The sequence below is a fragment of the Indicator indicator genome, chromosome 11 (genome assembly GCF_027791375.1).
Source record: "Indicator indicator isolate 239-I01 chromosome 11, UM_Iind_1.1, whole genome shotgun sequence".
Taxonomy (NCBI): domain Eukaryota; kingdom Metazoa; phylum Chordata; class Aves; order Piciformes; family Indicatoridae; genus Indicator; species Indicator indicator.
In genome coordinates this window covers 2466655-2485209 of record NC_072020.1, presented here as the reverse complement: position 1 = coordinate 2485209, position 18555 = coordinate 2466655, and the positions used below count along the sequence as shown (strand labels likewise).

The following is an 18555-nucleotide window of genomic DNA, read 5'->3' as shown; positions in this document are numbered from 1 at the left end:
CAGCAGGTTGAGAACCCATCTGCACTGCTGTGTACAGCTCTGGAGCCTTCAGCACAGGAAAGCCATGGACCTGTTCGAGCTGGTCCAGTGGAGGGCACAGAAATTATCAGACAGCTGGAACTCCTCTGCTGTGAGGACAGCCTGAGAGAGTTGGGGTTGTGCAGCTTGGGGAAGAGAAGGCTCTAGGGAGACCTTGCTGCAGCCTTTCAGTACATAAGGGGCTCCAGGGAGCCTGTAAGAAAGATGGGGAGAATCTTTTTATCAGGGCCTGTTGCAACAGAACAAGGGGTGATGGTTTTAAACTGAAAGAGGGGAGATTTCAACTGGGTATAAGCAAGAAAGTCTTTACACTGAGGGTTGTGAGACACTGGCCCAGGTTGCCCAGAGAGGTGGTAGAAGCCCCATCCCTAGAAACATTCAAGGTGAAGCTGGATGAGGCCCTAAGCAACCTGATGTAGATTAAGATGTCCCTGCTCATTGCAAGAGGGTGGATTAGATGAGCTTTAAAGGTCCCTTCCAACCCAAGCCATTCTGTGATTCTATGAACATCAATGGGTTTTCACCATCATCCTTTGGCAGAGTCTAGCAGCATAACATTCACTGAATCCAGAGACTGCATTGCAGTACACTGATTATTATAAACTATCATTATTGCTGTCACTGATAATAATTGGCATCATTGATAATTATCTGCTGTATCTAAGGCAGATGGAGAAAGGGCTGTATGGGACAAAAGTGCTCAGCAGGGCATCCTCCACCCTGGGTACACAGGACAAGGAGCTGCTATATCTGCCAGTTGCTTTCATTGCTGTAACCACCCCACAGGGCATTTGCCACCATCCAGGAGTGAGTATGGAGGCAGAGCTCTGGCCACCTTTCCCACTCAGCAATATATAAAGCAAGTTGTATGGCTTTGGATACAGGTCAGGTTACACAAGAATTTATTTCAGTGTGTCAGTGCAGCTAGTTTTCTAAATGGTCAGCACTTAATGGGGAAAACAATTCAATTGCAAGTGACTTAACAGCACAGCAGTGCCCAGCATACATTATACCAGTGATCTGCCAGGGAGAAGAGAGCTGGCAAGTTGTGTGCTGCTTTGGTGGGATGTCTGCCACCTTCCCTCCCATTGATAAACTCATACCTGCAGTGCAATGCACACACAGGTTGTCTCCATAACATCATCCTGTAAGGTAGAAGATCTGGATGTATCATCAGGTAGCAGAGATGGGAATTCCACAGATCACAGCTCATTGATAATACTGAGAACCCCTTTCTGTGTCCTACATGGGAACCTCTTTGTGTGTCCTACCTGGAAAGATTCTACTGACCTTCATGAACCCTACATATAGACACTTGCATGTAAGCAATCATGTGACAGATCAGATAGTTCTGTTTGCTTTCATACAAATCTTCACAGGCCATAATTAAATAAAAAGTTTAAAGTATGCATTTCCATTTTTATTCAGCACTGCCTCCCACACAATCAAAGACCAGCTGTGAAAGGACTGAGGTGTCATGCTAATAGTTAATGCTGAAACACACTGCTGCCTAGCTGACAAATTTGATGTCCCTTTTAACTTGAATCCTTTGAGGAACAGAGAAGATCTCTACTCTGTCAACGTGTCTAAGTTTAACCTAAATTACTACAGTGACTCCAAAGTACTTTGCTAACACTGTAGTATCTGGAACCTGCAGGCTTGTCTCCAAATCTCCAATTGTGGGAGCTGAATAAACAAATTTAGAGAGACAAAGTTATCACAAGTGGGTGAGGCTTTGCTTGTGATACATGGCAACTGCAGGAAAATAATTCAAAACAGTGAACCTTTTTTAAGCCTTGCAAATAATCAGCACAGCGAATCAAGAAACCATTGATGGCTGCTACAGTGTGAAGTCAATGCAGCATTTTACTAGAACTCCCCAACAGTTTTTGCTGTGTGGATCCTAAATTCTCCTCTTAGAGGTGAGACTTTCTGTATGCTTAGAAGCCACAGGGATGAAATTGGTAACTTCAAGCTTTTGGTGTGTATTTTAGACACATGTCCTCTTCCCTTGCTCCCTCCAGTGCTTGCCTTCTCTCTGCATTTCTCATCTCCTGCCTGGTGTCTGGGTATCCTTTCTCAGCACATGCTGTGGCATTCAGTCCCCCCTGAATCTGCTGCTTCCATCTTATTTTTTATCTTGTCCTGCTAGCCTCTTTCCTTTGCTGGGTGGCTTGAAGGTTTTGTTAGGTCACACTAGCTCCAGGCTGTAGCAGGAGAATGCCAAAGGCAGCAGCAGAAGGTACAAAGGAGGGAGGCTAAAAGGCCACCTGCCTCTGTTTTCTGCTTTGGCTCTGAGCAATCTTTGTCACCTTTGTTGGCTAAAATATAATATGGAAAGCTCAGTCAAGAAAAACATTACCAAGCATCTCAATATGAATGCTATATAAACATTTAATGTACCTCTAGCAGTTGTGACCTCAAGGGCATCTTAGCTTGCAAGCCTGTCTGGACAGTGAGAAAAAAATGAGCTACTCTGTCATGAAAAAATTCCTGGAGGCTATCAATGCTGCTGGCATGGACCACGCTGCAGTGAAGTGAGGGGACATGGGGACAAATGGTAAGGTTTGGATGAGCCATGCTGTGGAATACAGCTTCAATAATACAGTTCCACACAGATCTGTACTTTGATATCATGTTTCCACTCTTAGGAGACAGAATTAAAGCTGACATGTGCCTTGCATTTCAGCTTCAACATAACATTCCTTCCAAAGATCATTTTGGATTTCCTTGGTTATGTCTTCAGAGATATTTTCAGGTTATACTGCATGGTCTTGCATGCAGAAGAGTTATCTTTAGAGGAATATTAGCATCAATAAGCTCTGCACCTGGTAAGAGTCTGGAAGAGCTAACAGTGCCAATCAGACACACGGATATTAATAGACATGTGTAATGTGCTTTTGGCTTTTCAATAGCCATCTACATACCCGCGGCTGTTGTGGTGTTGGGTTTCTTTGCTTCCTCCTCCATACTCACACTAACATTTCCCTTCCCTTTCTCTGTGCTGAAGAGGAACTAGGAAAGCTGAGAATGAGAGTCCTTAACTAACTTTGCATAATTTGTCACAGCCCCAGGCCATCACACCCCTCAAGCTTAGCCTGACTTAATGGCTCTAAATTGTCTGAACCAGCTCCTTTCTGACCAAGGGACTCCAGCTGACCATCCTTCCAGACATATTCTTGCTAGAAACTTCTCCTGCATTGTCCTAACATTGCCACCTGATTCCATGTGGGTCCTACATTTCTAGTATCCAGCAAAAGCAGCACATGCTTATGGGAGCTGCTTACTCACAGCCTTGTTCAATAGGACTGCTATTTTTAGATGCCTTGAAGAGCACAATTTGATACAGCTCCAGTACTCAAATTGATTCAAGCACTGAATTTGTTCCCACTTTATGCTAAGGAGGCTCAAAACCGTAAACCCAGCCCAACAAGGGGCTGGGGAACAAGCCCTGTTGGGGAAAACAGGTATGGGCAGTAAAGCTCAGAGTAAGATCCTCCTGATGTGACCCTACAAATGTAGCTGGCTGCTGTCATCATGTAGGGGAAAACAATTAGAGATGTCTGTTGTACACTCAGAAATGCATTTGTACCTACTAGGAAAAAGGAGGCTGCTTCCCTGTGCCAGAGAACGGGGTGAGACACACACACTAGTGACAGTCAAGCATGTACCTGCTTACACTATGAACTGACGGACAAAAATCACCCCTCTTGACCTTTCCTTCTCTGCCTCCTTCTGCAAGGAGGAGCCTTGTACAGGTGTCCTCCTGAGAAAGGCAGGGTGCTGCCTTGGGCAGTGGCAGGCAGGACTGGCAGGCAGCCTGCTGAGATGCAAACACCTGCAGGTGAGTCACAGATGATTTGCTGTGGCAACACAAATGCCAGCTCAGGCACACAGAGCTAATGCCAATCTGCCCCAAAGGATGAGAGCTTTCCAAATGTTCGTATGTTTTCCTTTGGACCTTTTGAAGTCTGCCAACTCTTTTGTGGTGCTGGGATAATTTCACTTGAAAAGTAAATGTTTTCACTTCTTGACTGATCCAAGTGGGGACTTCACTTCTTTCTTAAGCAACCTGAGAAAAGGAGAATGTTCCTCTCCCTATTGCTGTTCATTTCCTTATCCCTTCCTCTTCCACACTGCCTACCTGGTCCCCTGTTTTCTGCTGGTCCAGGCTGTACAACAGATTTAGAAAATGAAGAGGAAATATGCAAGAAACACAAAGCACTGTCTTGGCAGGTTTCTACATGATGTAACTTGTGCTGTAAGAGGCCTCACCTGCATGCCCAGGCCAGCACCCTCCTAGAGCTGGAGCTCTAGTGCTGGGAGTGGGGAACCCTTCACAGCTGACCTCAGTGGGCAAAAACCCAGCAGCTGGGGAAAGAGTAATGATCAACTTCATCAAAGCATTTAATTCCATGGGGCATCCAGGTGCTCTCACTTAGGACAGAGCAGAATGAGCTTTGCCTGGTCTGGAGAAGGTGGTCTTTTGGTAAGTCCTGTTTTGGAGAAGTGCTGGATCAGTGAGGGGCAGAACCTAAGGTGTAAATCCACTCTCTTTTTCCAGTTTCCAAGTATTTGCCTGCCACTGCTACCAAGCTTTACCTTGCAGGTTCCTGCATAGTCTGTGGGGTTCAGTGGGACTGTAAGACAGCTGGGGCTATTTTAATTACTGCCTGGTGAATAATTCCTTCAGAGTGACAAATTCAGCTGATGGCAATAGTGTTGAAGTTTGAGAGAAGCATAAGCCAAGACAGAATTCTTTTCAGACTTTGTTCTCCTCTCTCTGGTTTTAGAGATTCCCTGGAACCACTTTATCATGGTGTTGCTGGAGTCCCAGAGTCTCTGAGTGGAGGGCAGTGCAGGGCACACACCATCCTGCCTTCTTACAGATCTGCTGAGTTCTAAAGGGTTTTTTGTTTTTTTTTTTATAAGATGTATAAGAAGACAAGCTGCCCATACCAAGCCACTTACTTGGTCTGCTGTTAGGGTGCAGTGGCTCTCTTAATGGTTCAAGACCTCCACAATCTCCATGTCAGCTCTGATTCCAGGCAGCCAAAGTCCCTGGAGATGTGAAGAGATGTGTTCAGGGCTCTGACAATCCTCACCACCACTGGAAGGATGAGAGAATTATTTAAAGTACCCCCTTGGCCATTTCCATTCCTTTTGCCTTCTTCCATGCTTTATTGCAAGGTGAGAAACCCTCCATCATACCAGCCCCAGACAGCAGTGACACTCTGTGCTGTGGACTGCACTTTATGTTTCACCCCATTTCTGTCCCTCTTTTTAACAAAGACACATGTTTTTATTTTCGTAATCCTTTGGTTAATCTATTTTCCATGTCACAATAGCTTTTTTTAAAGCAAAAGCAGACTGAATATTAGGGATATTTACTTGTCTCTAACACAGCCTCAGTGTAATTATACATTTGAGCTTCAACCGAAGCTGAGATGACTTTATTACCAGTGTCCCTCGTGGGTACATGCTTGGGAAATATCATCTCTGTTACATTTGAATGGTGTTTGTTCAAATCCAGCTGCTGCTTCTTTCAGGTGTGCATTTCTCCACCCCTCAAAATACTGATAAAGAGATTTCCAAACCAGATTGTTAAGCAGCCTGAATTCCTGTCTAAGTAACACCCTCTAGTGTAAACATGTCACTACTGCAGGAAAGATTTCATGTTCCTCTGTGGAATTTTTGCAGAGGATTGGCCTGGAAAGACAAAAAAAATCAAACAAACAAACAAAACAAAACAAAAAACCCAAACCAAACCAAAGCCCAACAATAAAACCCCCAAAACCCCAAACAAACAAACAACCCAAACCAAACAAAAAAAAACCCAACAAAAGTATCATGAACTGATGTAAAACCCATTTCATATCCTTAGCCCTTTCTTTGTTTAGACTATGCTTAACTTGGAGCACCTACTTTAGTGTTAAAAACTTCAAGGTAATTTTCAAAGTATCACAGAATGGCTTTTGTTGGAAGGGACCTCAGAGATCATCTACTCCAACTTCCCCACCATGGGCAGGGATGCCTCTCAGTTAGATTCTGCTGCTCATCCCCCTTAAACACCCCCAGGGAGGCATCCACAACCTCCCTAGGCAGCCTGTTTCACAGTCCCACTACCTTGAAGAACTTCCTAAGCTCCAGTCTATTCTTCCTCAGCTTCAAACCATTCCTCCTTGTTCTGTCTCTAGACACCCTTACAGAAAGTTGCTCTCCAGCCTTCCTGTAGGATCCCTTCAGGTATTGGAAGGCAGCTCTAAGGTCCCCTGGGATCTACTCTTCTCCAGGCTGAACACCTCCAGCTCCCTCAGGCTGTCCTCATAGCAGAGGTGTTGCAGCCTTTGGGTCATCTTGGTGGCCCTCCTCTGGACTCACTCCAATAGCTCTGTGTCCTGTACTGTAGGGATAAAGAAAGCAAAGTGGATATTTTATAACTGCGACACAAAAGAAGGAGGTCTAGTTCCCCTTCTCTTTTGTAAATCAGTTGGGAGACTTAAATGAAAGGTTCTGAGAAACCTTGCATGTTTTAGTGCTGCAAACTCAGTATCATACCAAGTAAACTGTGAGCACAATGAATCCTTTCAGAGTGCACAAATGTCCCTTAAGTCCCACGGCCTGGTAAAAATGTAACATTCACCCACCCAGAGATTTCTTCTGAAGCTGAGTTAATGAAATATGAGTTTTGTCTCATTCCTTGCCTCCCTGTTTTTTCCATTTCCATGCCACTAACCCATGTCCCTCAACACCACATGCACGGTCTTTTAAACACCTCCAGGGATGGTGACTCAACCACCTCCCTGAGCATCCTGTTCCAGTGCCTAAGAATCCTTCCTGGGAAGAAGTTTTTCCTAATATCCAACCTGAACCTCCCTTGGCACAATTTGTGGCTGTTTCCTCTTGTCCTGTCACTTGTTCCATGTGAGAAGAGACCAACACCAACCTTGCTGCAGCCTCTTTTGATGGAGTTAGAGTCAGTCAGGGTTGGAAGGGACCACAAGGATCAGCCAGTTCCAACTCCCCTGCCATGGGCAGGGACACCTCACACTAGATCAGGCTGGCCAGAGCCTCATTCAGGGATGAGGCCTCCAGGGATGGGGCTTCAACCACCTCCCTGGACAACCCATTCCAGGCTCTCACCACTCTCATGGGGAAGAACTTCTTCCTTACATCCAGCCTGAATCTCCCCACTTCCAGCTTTATTCCATTCCCCCCCTAGTCCTATCACTACCTGATATCCTAAAAAGTCCCTCCCCAGCTTTCTTGTAGCCCCCTTCAGATGCTGGAAGGCCACAAGAAGGTCTTCTCAGAGCCTTCTCTTCTCCAGACTGAACAGCCCCAACTCTCTCATAGGAGAGGTGCTCCAGCCCTCTGCTCATCCCTGTGGCCCTTCTCTGGACACATTCCAGCATGTCCAGATCCCTCTTGTAATAGGGGCTCCAGAACTGGACACAGAGTTGTAGAGGGCAATGAGGTTTCCCCTCAGCCTCCTCTTCTGAAAGCTGAACAGCTCCAGTTCCCTCAGCTGCTCCTCACAAGACTGGTGCTCACAGTCCTTCAGCCTGAGGTCATCCCAGGAGCTGACACAAGCAGTCTGATCACCTTTGGCTTGGCACAGAGAGCAAACCCTGACTGCTGCCCATCGAGGTGTTTCTGCTTATGTAATATTTGCCACAGAGAATACAGATGAATCCAGACAGCTGTGTTTTGCCACACAGGGACCAACCCCTTTATCCATTGTTTGGAGGTGAAATTGCCTTTTCCCAGGCCAAGCCTTTGGCACACACAAGAGGATCTGAGGGCACAATTTAGTCTTCATTTGAGAATCACTGAGGAGAGGGTGGGTATTGTATTCTCACTTCTGTAGTGCAGGATTTCCTTATATTCTTATGAAGAAGGGAATTTCTCACAGCCTGGCTTATCTTGGGCACTGAGGCAGGGAGAGTCAGACTTGTGCACCAAGTCCTCCATGACCCCCAGGAGTCTAAAAGACAGTGGGCTAGGGTACATGGGTGTCCATGCTGGTGGCACAGTCCTCAAGAAGCTCTGCCTCCTTGCATCTTGCCCAGGGTTAAACCCTTTGTCTGAAGTCCCTGGCTTCAGACAAATAAGTAGTTCTAATGGAGTTGTAGTCTACTGTCCTGTCTACTATACATTTGCTTCTCTTCTCTATAGTATTCTACCCAATCAGTGTGAAATGAGTATCAGAATCAGGACACCTCTCCAACTGATTAGTGGAAGAGTGAATTTTCTGGTTAAACCCCCCCCAATAACCAAACAAACAAAAAAAGCCTTTTCAAGGTAAATCTAAACTATAAGGAACATTACAATTGTATGCACTCTAGTACCATGCAGTAGGTTGAGCCTCCTTGCAGGGGCAAGATAGGTGAGCATCAGCTTTCACTTTGAATTATTTAGCAGTGAATAAAAGTTTGAAAATAGCATTTTTCCTCTAAATGTCAGGATTGCTGAGATTTTTTTTTCTGTGAATCAAAGGAAGCATCTTGCTCATCTTTCCTTCAGAACCTGAATCATGAAGTCAGTTTCTCAGCAGAGAGGGAGGTTTTAGGAACTGTTCTCTGAGGATTACAAAATGGAGCTATGCAGTGACTCCACTGGGTTTAACATTTTCACCTTCAAGGTTTTACCTTTATAGATTTATAGATTAATAGAATACCAGGTTGGAAGGGACCTCAAGGATTATCTAGTCCAAACTTTCAGGGCAAGAATATAGTTGAAATGAGATGGCCCAGCACCCTGCCAAGCTGGTCCTTGAAACTGTCTAATGTAGGGGAATCCACCACCTCCCTTAGGAGTTTACTCCAATGTCTAACAGTTATGATTGTATCCATATTAGAAGGAAAACTTTGGCTTCATGGATATTAAAATGTTGATGCAAGCTTCTATAATCTTCTGAAAATGAAAATATTCCCCAGAACACAGTGAACATGCTTTAACAATTCTAGACAGAAAACTAAAAAGTTTTTGTTTTTTTCTTGCCATGTTAGAAGACAAACAACTGTTTTCCATGCCTTCAATTCCCATGAAAACTGCAAGGCAGCAAAAAAAAAAAAAAACCAACCCCCAACGTTCCCCAAGTGTTTTGTATTATTTATTGTTACAAAAGGGATTACTTTTCATCAGCTTAACCCCTGGGCAAGAATAAAAAAAAATCTGAAACCATTCACGTGGGGTGAGGACAGTGAAGGGTGTGATTCATAATTCTGGAATTCAAAAAGGCTGGCACAGAACATGGTCCTGTTCAGCAGGCAGGGCTGGCTCATTGTTCTGCTGGTTTCAACACTGCATTTTATTTCCCTCTCTTTTTCTTTATGCCTTCAGATTGTGAAATGTTAGTTGGTTTTCTCCAGAAGCTGCAAATAGTTTTTATTAACTCATTAAAGAATAAAATAAAACTTTGACTGGAAAGTCTGTTGCTGCAGGCTGTGCTCCTCACCATTACACAGCCAAAGGATCTCATGGCCTTATATTCCTGAAGACAACTGATTTTCCTCAGCTCTTTGGAGCAATAAAGGGCTAAGATATAGTCACTGCCCATTGCTTTTCTGGAAGGCAGATGTGAGCCCTGGAGAAGATGAGAAACTAAGCATTCTGTTTAATTCTGGCAGGGTCTCGTTGAGTCTGGATCAAAGCGATGAAGAAATTATTGGCTCTGTAGTGACCAGGAGGAAAGGACATTTGTCACATGCACATTGCCTTGGTGTTTTAAGCAGTTATACACCCACATGACTCTCAATTGCATTTTTCAGAACATACTTTAAACAGGGAGGAGAGAGGAAACCTTATTGTGGCCCTCCAGTATCTTAAGGGATCCTACAAGAAAGCTGGGGAGGGACTTTTTAGGGTGTCAGGGAGTGATAGGACCAAGGGGAATGGAGCAAAAATAGAAATGGATAAATTCAGATTGGATGTTAGGAAGAAATTCTTCCCCATGAGGGTGGTGAGACACTGGCACAGGTTGCCCAGGGAGGTGGTGGAAGCCTCACCCCGGGAGGTTTTTGCAGCCAGGCTGGATGTGGCTGTGAGCAACCTGCTGTGGTGTGAGGTGTCCCTGCCCATGGCAGGGGGCTTGGAACTGGATAATCATTGAGGTCCCTTCCAACCCTGACAATTCTATGATTCTAAGTATTTTTCACAAGAAATTTATTTTACAGAATAAAGCATGATTATTTCCCTCTTTTTCCCCAATAGGAAATAGCAGATGAGATTAGTATGTACACTAACAGTGCAGCTAACAACCATTTTGCTTGGCCCCCAGGCTGAACATAACTTTGAAGATGACAGCAACGAATGGAACCACATTTGGAAATCCACTAATGATAGCTGGAGCTACACTCCATAAATCTCAAGTAAAGCAGGAAACATTTAAATTGCAGTAATTCTGTGTTGGGTTTTTTTAAAGGATTCAAATTGTGCATGACTTTTCCTCATGTGAGATGGCAGAAGAAAGAAAAGACTTCTTGGTAATTCTCCTTTTATTTTCTGCTGACAACTTTGAGCTCCATAGTGACTATTTTGTATTCTGGCATTTGCCTGCACTGATTCCCTACTGCTTCATTGCAGGGACATTTGTTAGCCAGGGTGTCCAGTCCTAAGGATTTCTTCAGAAAAAAGGATTATTTGCTATTTTATTTTTAGGTCCTGATGCATGCTGATGCCATGCTGTTTGCAAATAAGGCATTGGGAAGCTTTTCTCATGAGAGACTATTAGAATGGTTAGCAAGGCAAAGTAAAGACTGGAAGAAATGACTACTGCCTACAAATAATCCAACTGGCAAGAAGCACAGCACTAGGGAAGGGCAGTAGTGCAGAGTAATGAACACTATTTGTATGCAAGAAAAACATATAAAAGGGTGCCAGTATGTATGGATAGACTAAAAATGTGATGAGGTTTAGTCATTTGGGCAGTCAGGCCTGTAGCAGCCTCTCAGGGGGAACAGCAGAGACAAAAAAACCCCAACAGCTCTATTTGTGGTTCCATTCAATGTACTTACAGGGAGTTTGAGATGGTGCCCAGATAGCAAGGACCAGATCTGGGCACCCGATGATGGGTCTCTGCCAATTCAGCACCCCTAATGCTTGCACATGAAGAGAGGTTTATCAATGAAAGGGAGAGAGGGACAACGTGGTGGCTGAGGTTTGAGGAGACCTTGGGCCATCATGCAAGGAGAAACAGGAAGGCTGCGAGGAGAAGCTGCGACTTCCACAACTGCCTTAAGTAGCCTCTCCCTTCACACAGTAGCATTCGACTGTTTTCCTGGCGATTGCCAGCGGAAAAGCTCAACTCAAAAGGCTCCCGGGACACCACTACCTAGCAGCTGCGGCAAGATGTGGGGTCAAAGAGGCAGTATTGCTCTGCTTGCCTGTCAAAGAGGTAAAGGCCTGAGTTTTCGTCAAAATACCCCTACAATCCGCGCCTGGCCGGGCTGACGGGAAGGAGTAGAAGGAATATGAAAGGTGACATAGTTGGATGCTCTCCCTGCACGCCAGCACACGGGAAGCCTGGGCGGCAGGGGTCAGACCGAGAGGCCGGAGGTGCAGAATGCGAATCCAGGCCTTCTCTCAGAACCGGGAAAGGGAAAGCCAGACGGATCGCCACACAGACCAGCCTAGGAGCCATACTACACACCGCCGAGCAACCCCCTGAGCACCTTCTCCTTCCTGCCCTCTCCCTCAGGGGCGACCACCCCGCACGGGGGGAGTGCCATCAGGGCAAGCTGCTGCCCGATTGGATACCACTTCTGTCAATCAGTGCTCGGCTGGCGGCGCGGGACCCTGTCCGGGACAACAGCAAGGGCGGGGCGGGGCGGGGCGGGGCGGGGCGGGGCACGCCGCTCCGGTGTCACGTGAGTGTGCGGCGCGCGTGGGCGGGCGCATGCGCAGGCGCGGCGGGCGCTGAAATTCAAATCGGAGCAGCGGTTGGGGTGGAGGTTTGGTCTGTCGCGGGTGGCCTGAGAGCGGCCAGCAGCAGTAGCAGCCGCAGCAGCAGCCGCCATGGACCCCTTTACGGAGGTGAGGCCATGGCGTGGGCCGGTCCTCGGGGCGTGAGCTGTGGAGGGAGCGCACCGAAAGGGTTTGATCCAGGGAGGGGGCGAGTTGTCCGTGCTGGCGGCCGTAGAGACAGAAGGCGGTGAAGCCAGGCCAGGGGAGCTGCCCCTCTGGCAGCGCATGTGGGGCCGAATAGTTTCTCACAGTCCTGCTTCAGGCCTGTCAACACCAACATCGGCTGTTAGGTGCTTCGAGGGGTTGTGACGAGCCTTTTTCTCTGCAATGGGGAGACTTTCTGCCCGCTCGTCTTTCTCCTACTGGTACCTCCCCTATTGTAGTCGCCCAGGCGTTTGTGGGGGGGTCATATCTCTTCCAGGAGAGTACAGAGGGGATATTCATGAAGGGCTTTGTCTAGGAGAGGACCTCTTCCAAATCAGGCTACTACCTGACTGCGTCTCCTGGCGCTTTAGTGTTGTCCTCTCATGTGCGTTTGGCAGATGAGTTTCGGCTGGAAGAGAGGACACCCTGGAAGCTATTGGGAGCGGTATGGACACATATTGTGCCGGCCTAATCTAAAGGTCGAGTGTGAAATTTGGGGAAAGCAGCGATCATCTGATTAAAAATATGCCCTGTCTGACGTTACTGCCACCTGCGATTGGTCACTTCATCGGCAGGCACAGTTCCCCTTTTTTAAAAACAGAATTAGTAGACGTGTGTTAGGGTGGATTTGGCTGTGTGTGCTTCAGTTCCACAAAAGCAGTGGAACTGACCGACCTGGATCTGTGGGTGTCTTAAAGATGCTCTACTGTAGTCTGATTTTGTGTGACATGTAAAGCAATGTAGCTGTCTTGCGGCTGCTTTGAAAAATGTTATAGTAAAAATTACCTCAACTCACAGCCTGCCTAAACCTTGAAAATAGTATGTTTATTAAGTTGACATACTATAAATAAACTGAGTGCCTCCCAAAAAAGGTGACCACAATGATTCAGTTTAGAAAAATGAACATAATCTGAATGTACTTAATAAATGTGTTATACCAAGGCAGATTTGCCTTGCCCCTTTGTGAAAACTTCCTAAGTGTAAACATCTTACAAGCACCTTCCTTAATTGGTAGCGAGTGACATGATCCAACTAGCCTTAAATAAACTTCAAGTCCAGACTACTGAATCCAGTTTAAAATGGTTTTGAATGCTGGGAGATGTTCCAAGCTCAACACACACCCTTCTTGTAAGTAACTGACTTTGAAAAGCTATGACCAACTGTGAGGCCACTCCTCAGAGTAAACTTCAACTCAAACACATTAGCTGGTATTGGAAAGTGCCTAGAATGTTGCCTTATCAAGAATGTTCTTGCTGTGGAGGACATTGATTGCTCTGCTGTGTAAAAATCTGGCTAATGTCAGTGTGTATTAGTATTGAAATTTAATGGCTTCAAAAAAATTCTGAAAAGGAAGCTTTTTGCCACCTACTATGAAGTATTTCTGTTCTGTTTCTTGTTTAATATAACCTTTCCTTAGTTTTAACTATTTTTAGATAATCTTTGTCTACAAATTACCATGGTAATGATTTTTAGATCATCTTTGTCTACAAACTACATTCCTTGCAGGGAACTGGTGAGGCATTGTAAATGTTGCTGTAAAGCAGTGTGATTCGAGCCTTAATTATCCAATTATCCATGCATTAATTCAGTGTTTGCTGAACATTTTACAGTAACAAATTTTGCCCTGATCTCTCAATTGAAGCTCAAATCAGTCTTGCTGTAAGACTCAATGGAATGCTTTTCAATCAGACAGTTATGAAATAAGTTTCTTTAGGTTAACATTGCAAGAAAAACCCCAACATTTGAATCTCAACCAAATCATTAATACAGAGCACACTGAAAAGATGGTGCAGTGAATACTCTTAGGATCACAATGGATATGCTCGCTGTGGCTTTCCTTTTCTAGCTGACTGCATAAACCACCTTTCTTGCACAAAAGGCTTTGTTTGGTACTACAGAATATTATGGGCTACCCAGAGGGGTGGTTTCCTTCTCTTGAGATATTCAAAACCTGCTTGGATGCGTTTGTGTGTGACCTGCCCTGGGTGATCCTGCTCTGGCAGGGGGGTTGGACTCGATGAGCTTTCGAGGTCCCTTTCAACTCCTAACATTCTGTGATTAGAAACAGTCTAGTTTATTTTGTGCTTTGAGGTACATATTAACATTCCTAGAGCAAAATTTGGTTTGCTGTCACGGAGGCTGACCAAAGAACTAAGTTGTTCAGGGGAAAAATTGCGTATGTGCAATTTGAAGTTAGCTGCCTCTTCAGTGTCCTGGATGACTTTGCTTCTTGTGCTGCATTCTGCTGGTAAAACAGGGTAGTTAGAACAAATCTTTGTAATCACATGTCAGTCTAAGTATCTTCTCTAAGGCTGCTAAAATATGTACTTTAAAATATACTACTTAAAAATCAAGGTTGTCCATCGAGATTTAATGTAGGAAGACTTTTTCTAATATTTCAAAGATGCTTTTCCAACACAAACTGTTAAATATGCTTTATTTTAAAAACAAGTTTGTCCATTAACATTTAAAGTAGGAAGACCTCTCTTGATATTTAGAAGATGCTTTTGCACCACAAACTGTGATCTGGTAACTACAGCATGATAGTTCTCAGGTTCCTAGATGTAATTAAGTAGGTATGTCCTACTTTGAAACTTGGGCTGTCAGCAGAACACTTGGAGAACATGCTTGCAGCAAATACTTTGTTGATGAACTTGAAAAGTAAGCCTTGAGTCCTGGTGACTGGCTTACTCATCATGTGTAATAGCAGATTTGAATTATGGCAGTTGCATGAAAAAGCTGAGATATGAAAAAGCCAATAGGAGCTGGAGCTCTACCACAGAGGCATGCATTCTTGGGAAGTGACATCCTAGTTGTAACAACTCAAACTCCATTTCACTCAGCTAACAAAACAGAAAGGAAACTGACTGTATCTGAATAGAACTGTAGGAATACTGTTGTGGGAGATGCACTCCATGTTGTGCAAGAACAACAGTCAATTTCTATAGCCTTGAAGATTTTATTTATAGGGATATTAACCTGCACTTTAACTCTGCCTTTTAGAGGTTGAAATAAAGAAACTTGACTTGTGGCCACAGCTAGCATGGAACTTGCATTGAAAGCTCTCCTGGCACTTCTATGGAAGTTAGAGAAGCTGATTTTTGCTTTCACAAAAAAATAAAAAACTGTTGGGGTTGACATTCCATTTGTCCTGTGTTGCCTTACAATGGAACATTGTTCAAGACTTCAGCTTTAGACAGTTAAAAATGTGAAATGTGTTTTTAATTGCCATGCAACAGGACAGATAATGGCTGGCACAGTTCTCATGATAATTTATGTGCCACCAAACAAGTGCAGTTTATATGCTGCCCTTTAAGGGGCATTAGTTCAATCACACAATTTCATGTCCCAAAGTGCTTTAAAATCTAGATCAAAGGAATAACCAAACATCCTTTAGATGTGATCAAACTGAGTGACGATGATTTTTAAATGTAGTATTTAAAAACCCCAAATCTCAACCTATTTCAAATGAGGATTCTATATGAAATAATTTTCTATTAAGTTGGAACATTTATTAAACCATCTGTTTTGTGGAAGTAATTATCACAGCATCCAAATTTCCAGAGGACAGGGAATGAAGGAGGATGTTGTTAGGTAGCTCAGTTGGGCATCATTTTGTCTGTTCTTTTGTATACAGATATATCGTGATAAAGAGCTTATTGATTAAGACAATTAGTTCCATCATCTATTCTTAAGCTTGTGGTAGAGAAACTCACTTTTTGATTTAGCAGGTGTAATAGCAACACTTAATGTAAATTGTGTGGCTGTTAATAGTCTTTTTCTTATGACTACTTGGCAAGCACTTCAGTGTTTATTTTGTTGAAGGCAGCTCGGCCATGTGCTTTAGCAGTATGTCAAACAAACATCCTAGCAAGACTTGGCAGTTGAAGACTGTCATAAAAATGTAATAACCTCCAAGCATTTCTGACTGCTTCAGGTTCCTTTTCTTTAAAAATGTTGCTCTTGGTTGTTTCTCTTTAGCCTAGTTTCCTTTGAAAGCCAAGGTACTGGGAGACAGTAGGTTGATTTAATGACTGGAACTTTGGAACCTACTGTTTAGTTTCACCTCTTCTTAAGAAAAGACTAGGTGCTTCTGTAATTTTCATCAAAGTTTGTGGCTAGGTGAGAAGACCCAAACCATTGCTTCTGTAAAGAGAATGCTGCAGCCTGTTGTCAGTCTGGTAGACCAAAGAACTTCAGATAACCTGCAAATATGTTCTGATCAGATAGCCTGGCATGTGCTACAGTGTGAGCTGCCTGTTATCTAACAGGCACTTGCTGAGAGTGGGAGGAGCTGTCGGTATTGCAGCAGTGAAATCAAAATACAGAGATCAGGGGTTATCACACTGAGGAAGAGGGTGAATACAGCATACCATGTAGTTGGCAGTGTAGAAAACCAATTTTGTTAATTCTGCTTTTAGGAGGGGAAAACCAGATCTTGAATGTTTCCGTCACAGTAGATGAGGTAGCAACATCTGAGAGGTGTTTGTCTTACTGTGTCTTCATTGCAGACTCCTGGGGTTGTATATCTTAGTATGTGCTGAATAAAATTACACATTTTGAATCTGAGCTATTGCTAGTTAACACACTTGTTGCAATGTATAGTAAACCATGGTTTATTGACTATTCAGAAACTCCTTGAAAGAACTCGTGCCAGGCGAGAGAACCTGCAGAAGAAAATGGCTGAGCGGCCCAAGATGGGAGCAAGACCCACAATGCAGACCAAGAGGGTCAGAGAACCTTTGTTAGAGACTGGTAACCAGGCACCTCTTCCAGGTGAAGAAGGTATTTGCAACAAGTTTAATAAAAAATGTCTTTTGATACAAGCCTCATCCCCTTTTTTACTAAGGGCAAGTGAAAACTCTTAGTGTTTATCTTAAACTAAGCAGTGATGGATGCAATTACCTGACCACTAGAACTGCACATGGCTAATGTTTAGCTTAACCTGAGAGCAGATGCTCTAAGTATTAGTAAGCTATTCAAAAGTGGTTGTATCTTGCCAGTGATAGTGCCTTGTGCTTGTCAGAACTTGGGAAGGGCAGTTTTCTGGGGCACATGTGAGGATATTTATAAATCATCGTTTTGTTTGCATTACACTTTTGTACTGTCTCTGAAAATATCTGAGTCTCTGAATGCTCATTTGCTTGAATGTTCTGACCTGTACAGGGAAACCTGGGACAAAGCCATCACCATCAAAGAGGCTCTGCCCTAACAACGTGGAAGCTCAAACTTCCAGTTCAGAGAACATACAGCCACTTCCTGCAAGTTCCACAAGCCATCGTTCTCCTGAGATGACTTCAGAGTTGCACACAGCTCCTTCTAACAGGTCTTCGTTGGTTCAGCCCCTTGAGAAAGCAAAAACAAACACCGAGTCAGAAACTCCTGCAGCCCTTTCAGTCAAAACACGAATGCAGAAGCTGGCAGAGCAGCGGCGCTGCTGGGACAGCGAGGGTGTGTTTCACCTGTGAAGCTATACTGCTGCTTTTCAGTGTTTGCCTCAACGCTTGTTTGCTAGCAGAAGATGATTTTGTGTGTGAATGCTAATGTTTTCATGAGCAATTCTTGAACAGCTCTGGGGAAGGCCTAGAATAATGAAACTGACTACAGCTTGATTTTATACCTTTTATGTTTTCTTTACCTCCTCTACTAGTGTGATGCTTTGCTCAACACAACAGTGGTATAAAACTAGTAAAGTACTTGGTCAGATGTGTTGGCTTTGCAGTGAGCTTTAATTTGACTTGATTAGTCTCAATATCTTCAGAGCTAGTTGCTCGATTCTGTTGATGGCAAGAATATCTAACTGTTGATAAACTCTCTTTCTAGCAAAATGCAGAAGATGCAGATATATCTCAATATATTTTATTAGCAGAATAAACATGTTTTCTTGTTTTTTCCAGATCCCTCTGAATGTGCTGCTCTGTCTCCCCTCCAGTCAAAAGATCTGTCTGTTTCTCCACCTAAGCCGACATCTAATGCCCTGGCAAGTGATACCCCTATTGGGAGAAGAGGCCGTTTAGCTAACCTTGCTGCTACAATTGGTTCCTGGGAAGATGACCTAAGTCATCCATCTGCAAAGCAAAACAATGCACAAGAACAGCCTGGCACTACTTGTTTATCCAAATTGTCCACTACAAGTGGAGCATCTGCTAGAATCAATAGTAGCAGTGTAAAGCAGGAAGCTGCATCCTGTTCTCAAAGGCTTGTTGAGGCTTCTATTAATAAACCAGCAAACTCAAAGATAGCGGTGAGTGTCTGATTTAGTTGCTGATTAAAAAATTATTTGAATATGGGGGGGGACACACAAATGTTAACTCAGAACCTTTTAACTTGAATTTAAAGTTGTAAGCAATGTGAGACTATTTACAGCTTTTGCTTTATTTTGGTCCTGCGTGCTAATTTTTTTAG

The 18555-nt window shown here is 44.1% G+C and overlaps 1 protein-coding gene across 1 annotated transcript in view; it reads left to right on the top strand.

Moving 5' to 3' along the window:
- Positions 1-12057: 12057 nt before the first annotated feature.
- ANLN (anillin, actin binding protein) overlaps positions 12058-18555 on the top strand; it is a 30666-nt gene continuing 24168 nt past the window's right edge. The window contains exons 1-4 of the mRNA XM_054385110.1: positions 12058-12075; positions 16782-16935; positions 17317-17601; positions 18048-18394. Coding sequence (XP_054241085.1) covers positions 12058-12075; positions 16782-16935; positions 17317-17601; positions 18048-18394 — 804 coding nt within the window. The remainder of the gene's footprint in view (positions 12076-16781; positions 16936-17316; positions 17602-18047; positions 18395-18555) is intronic.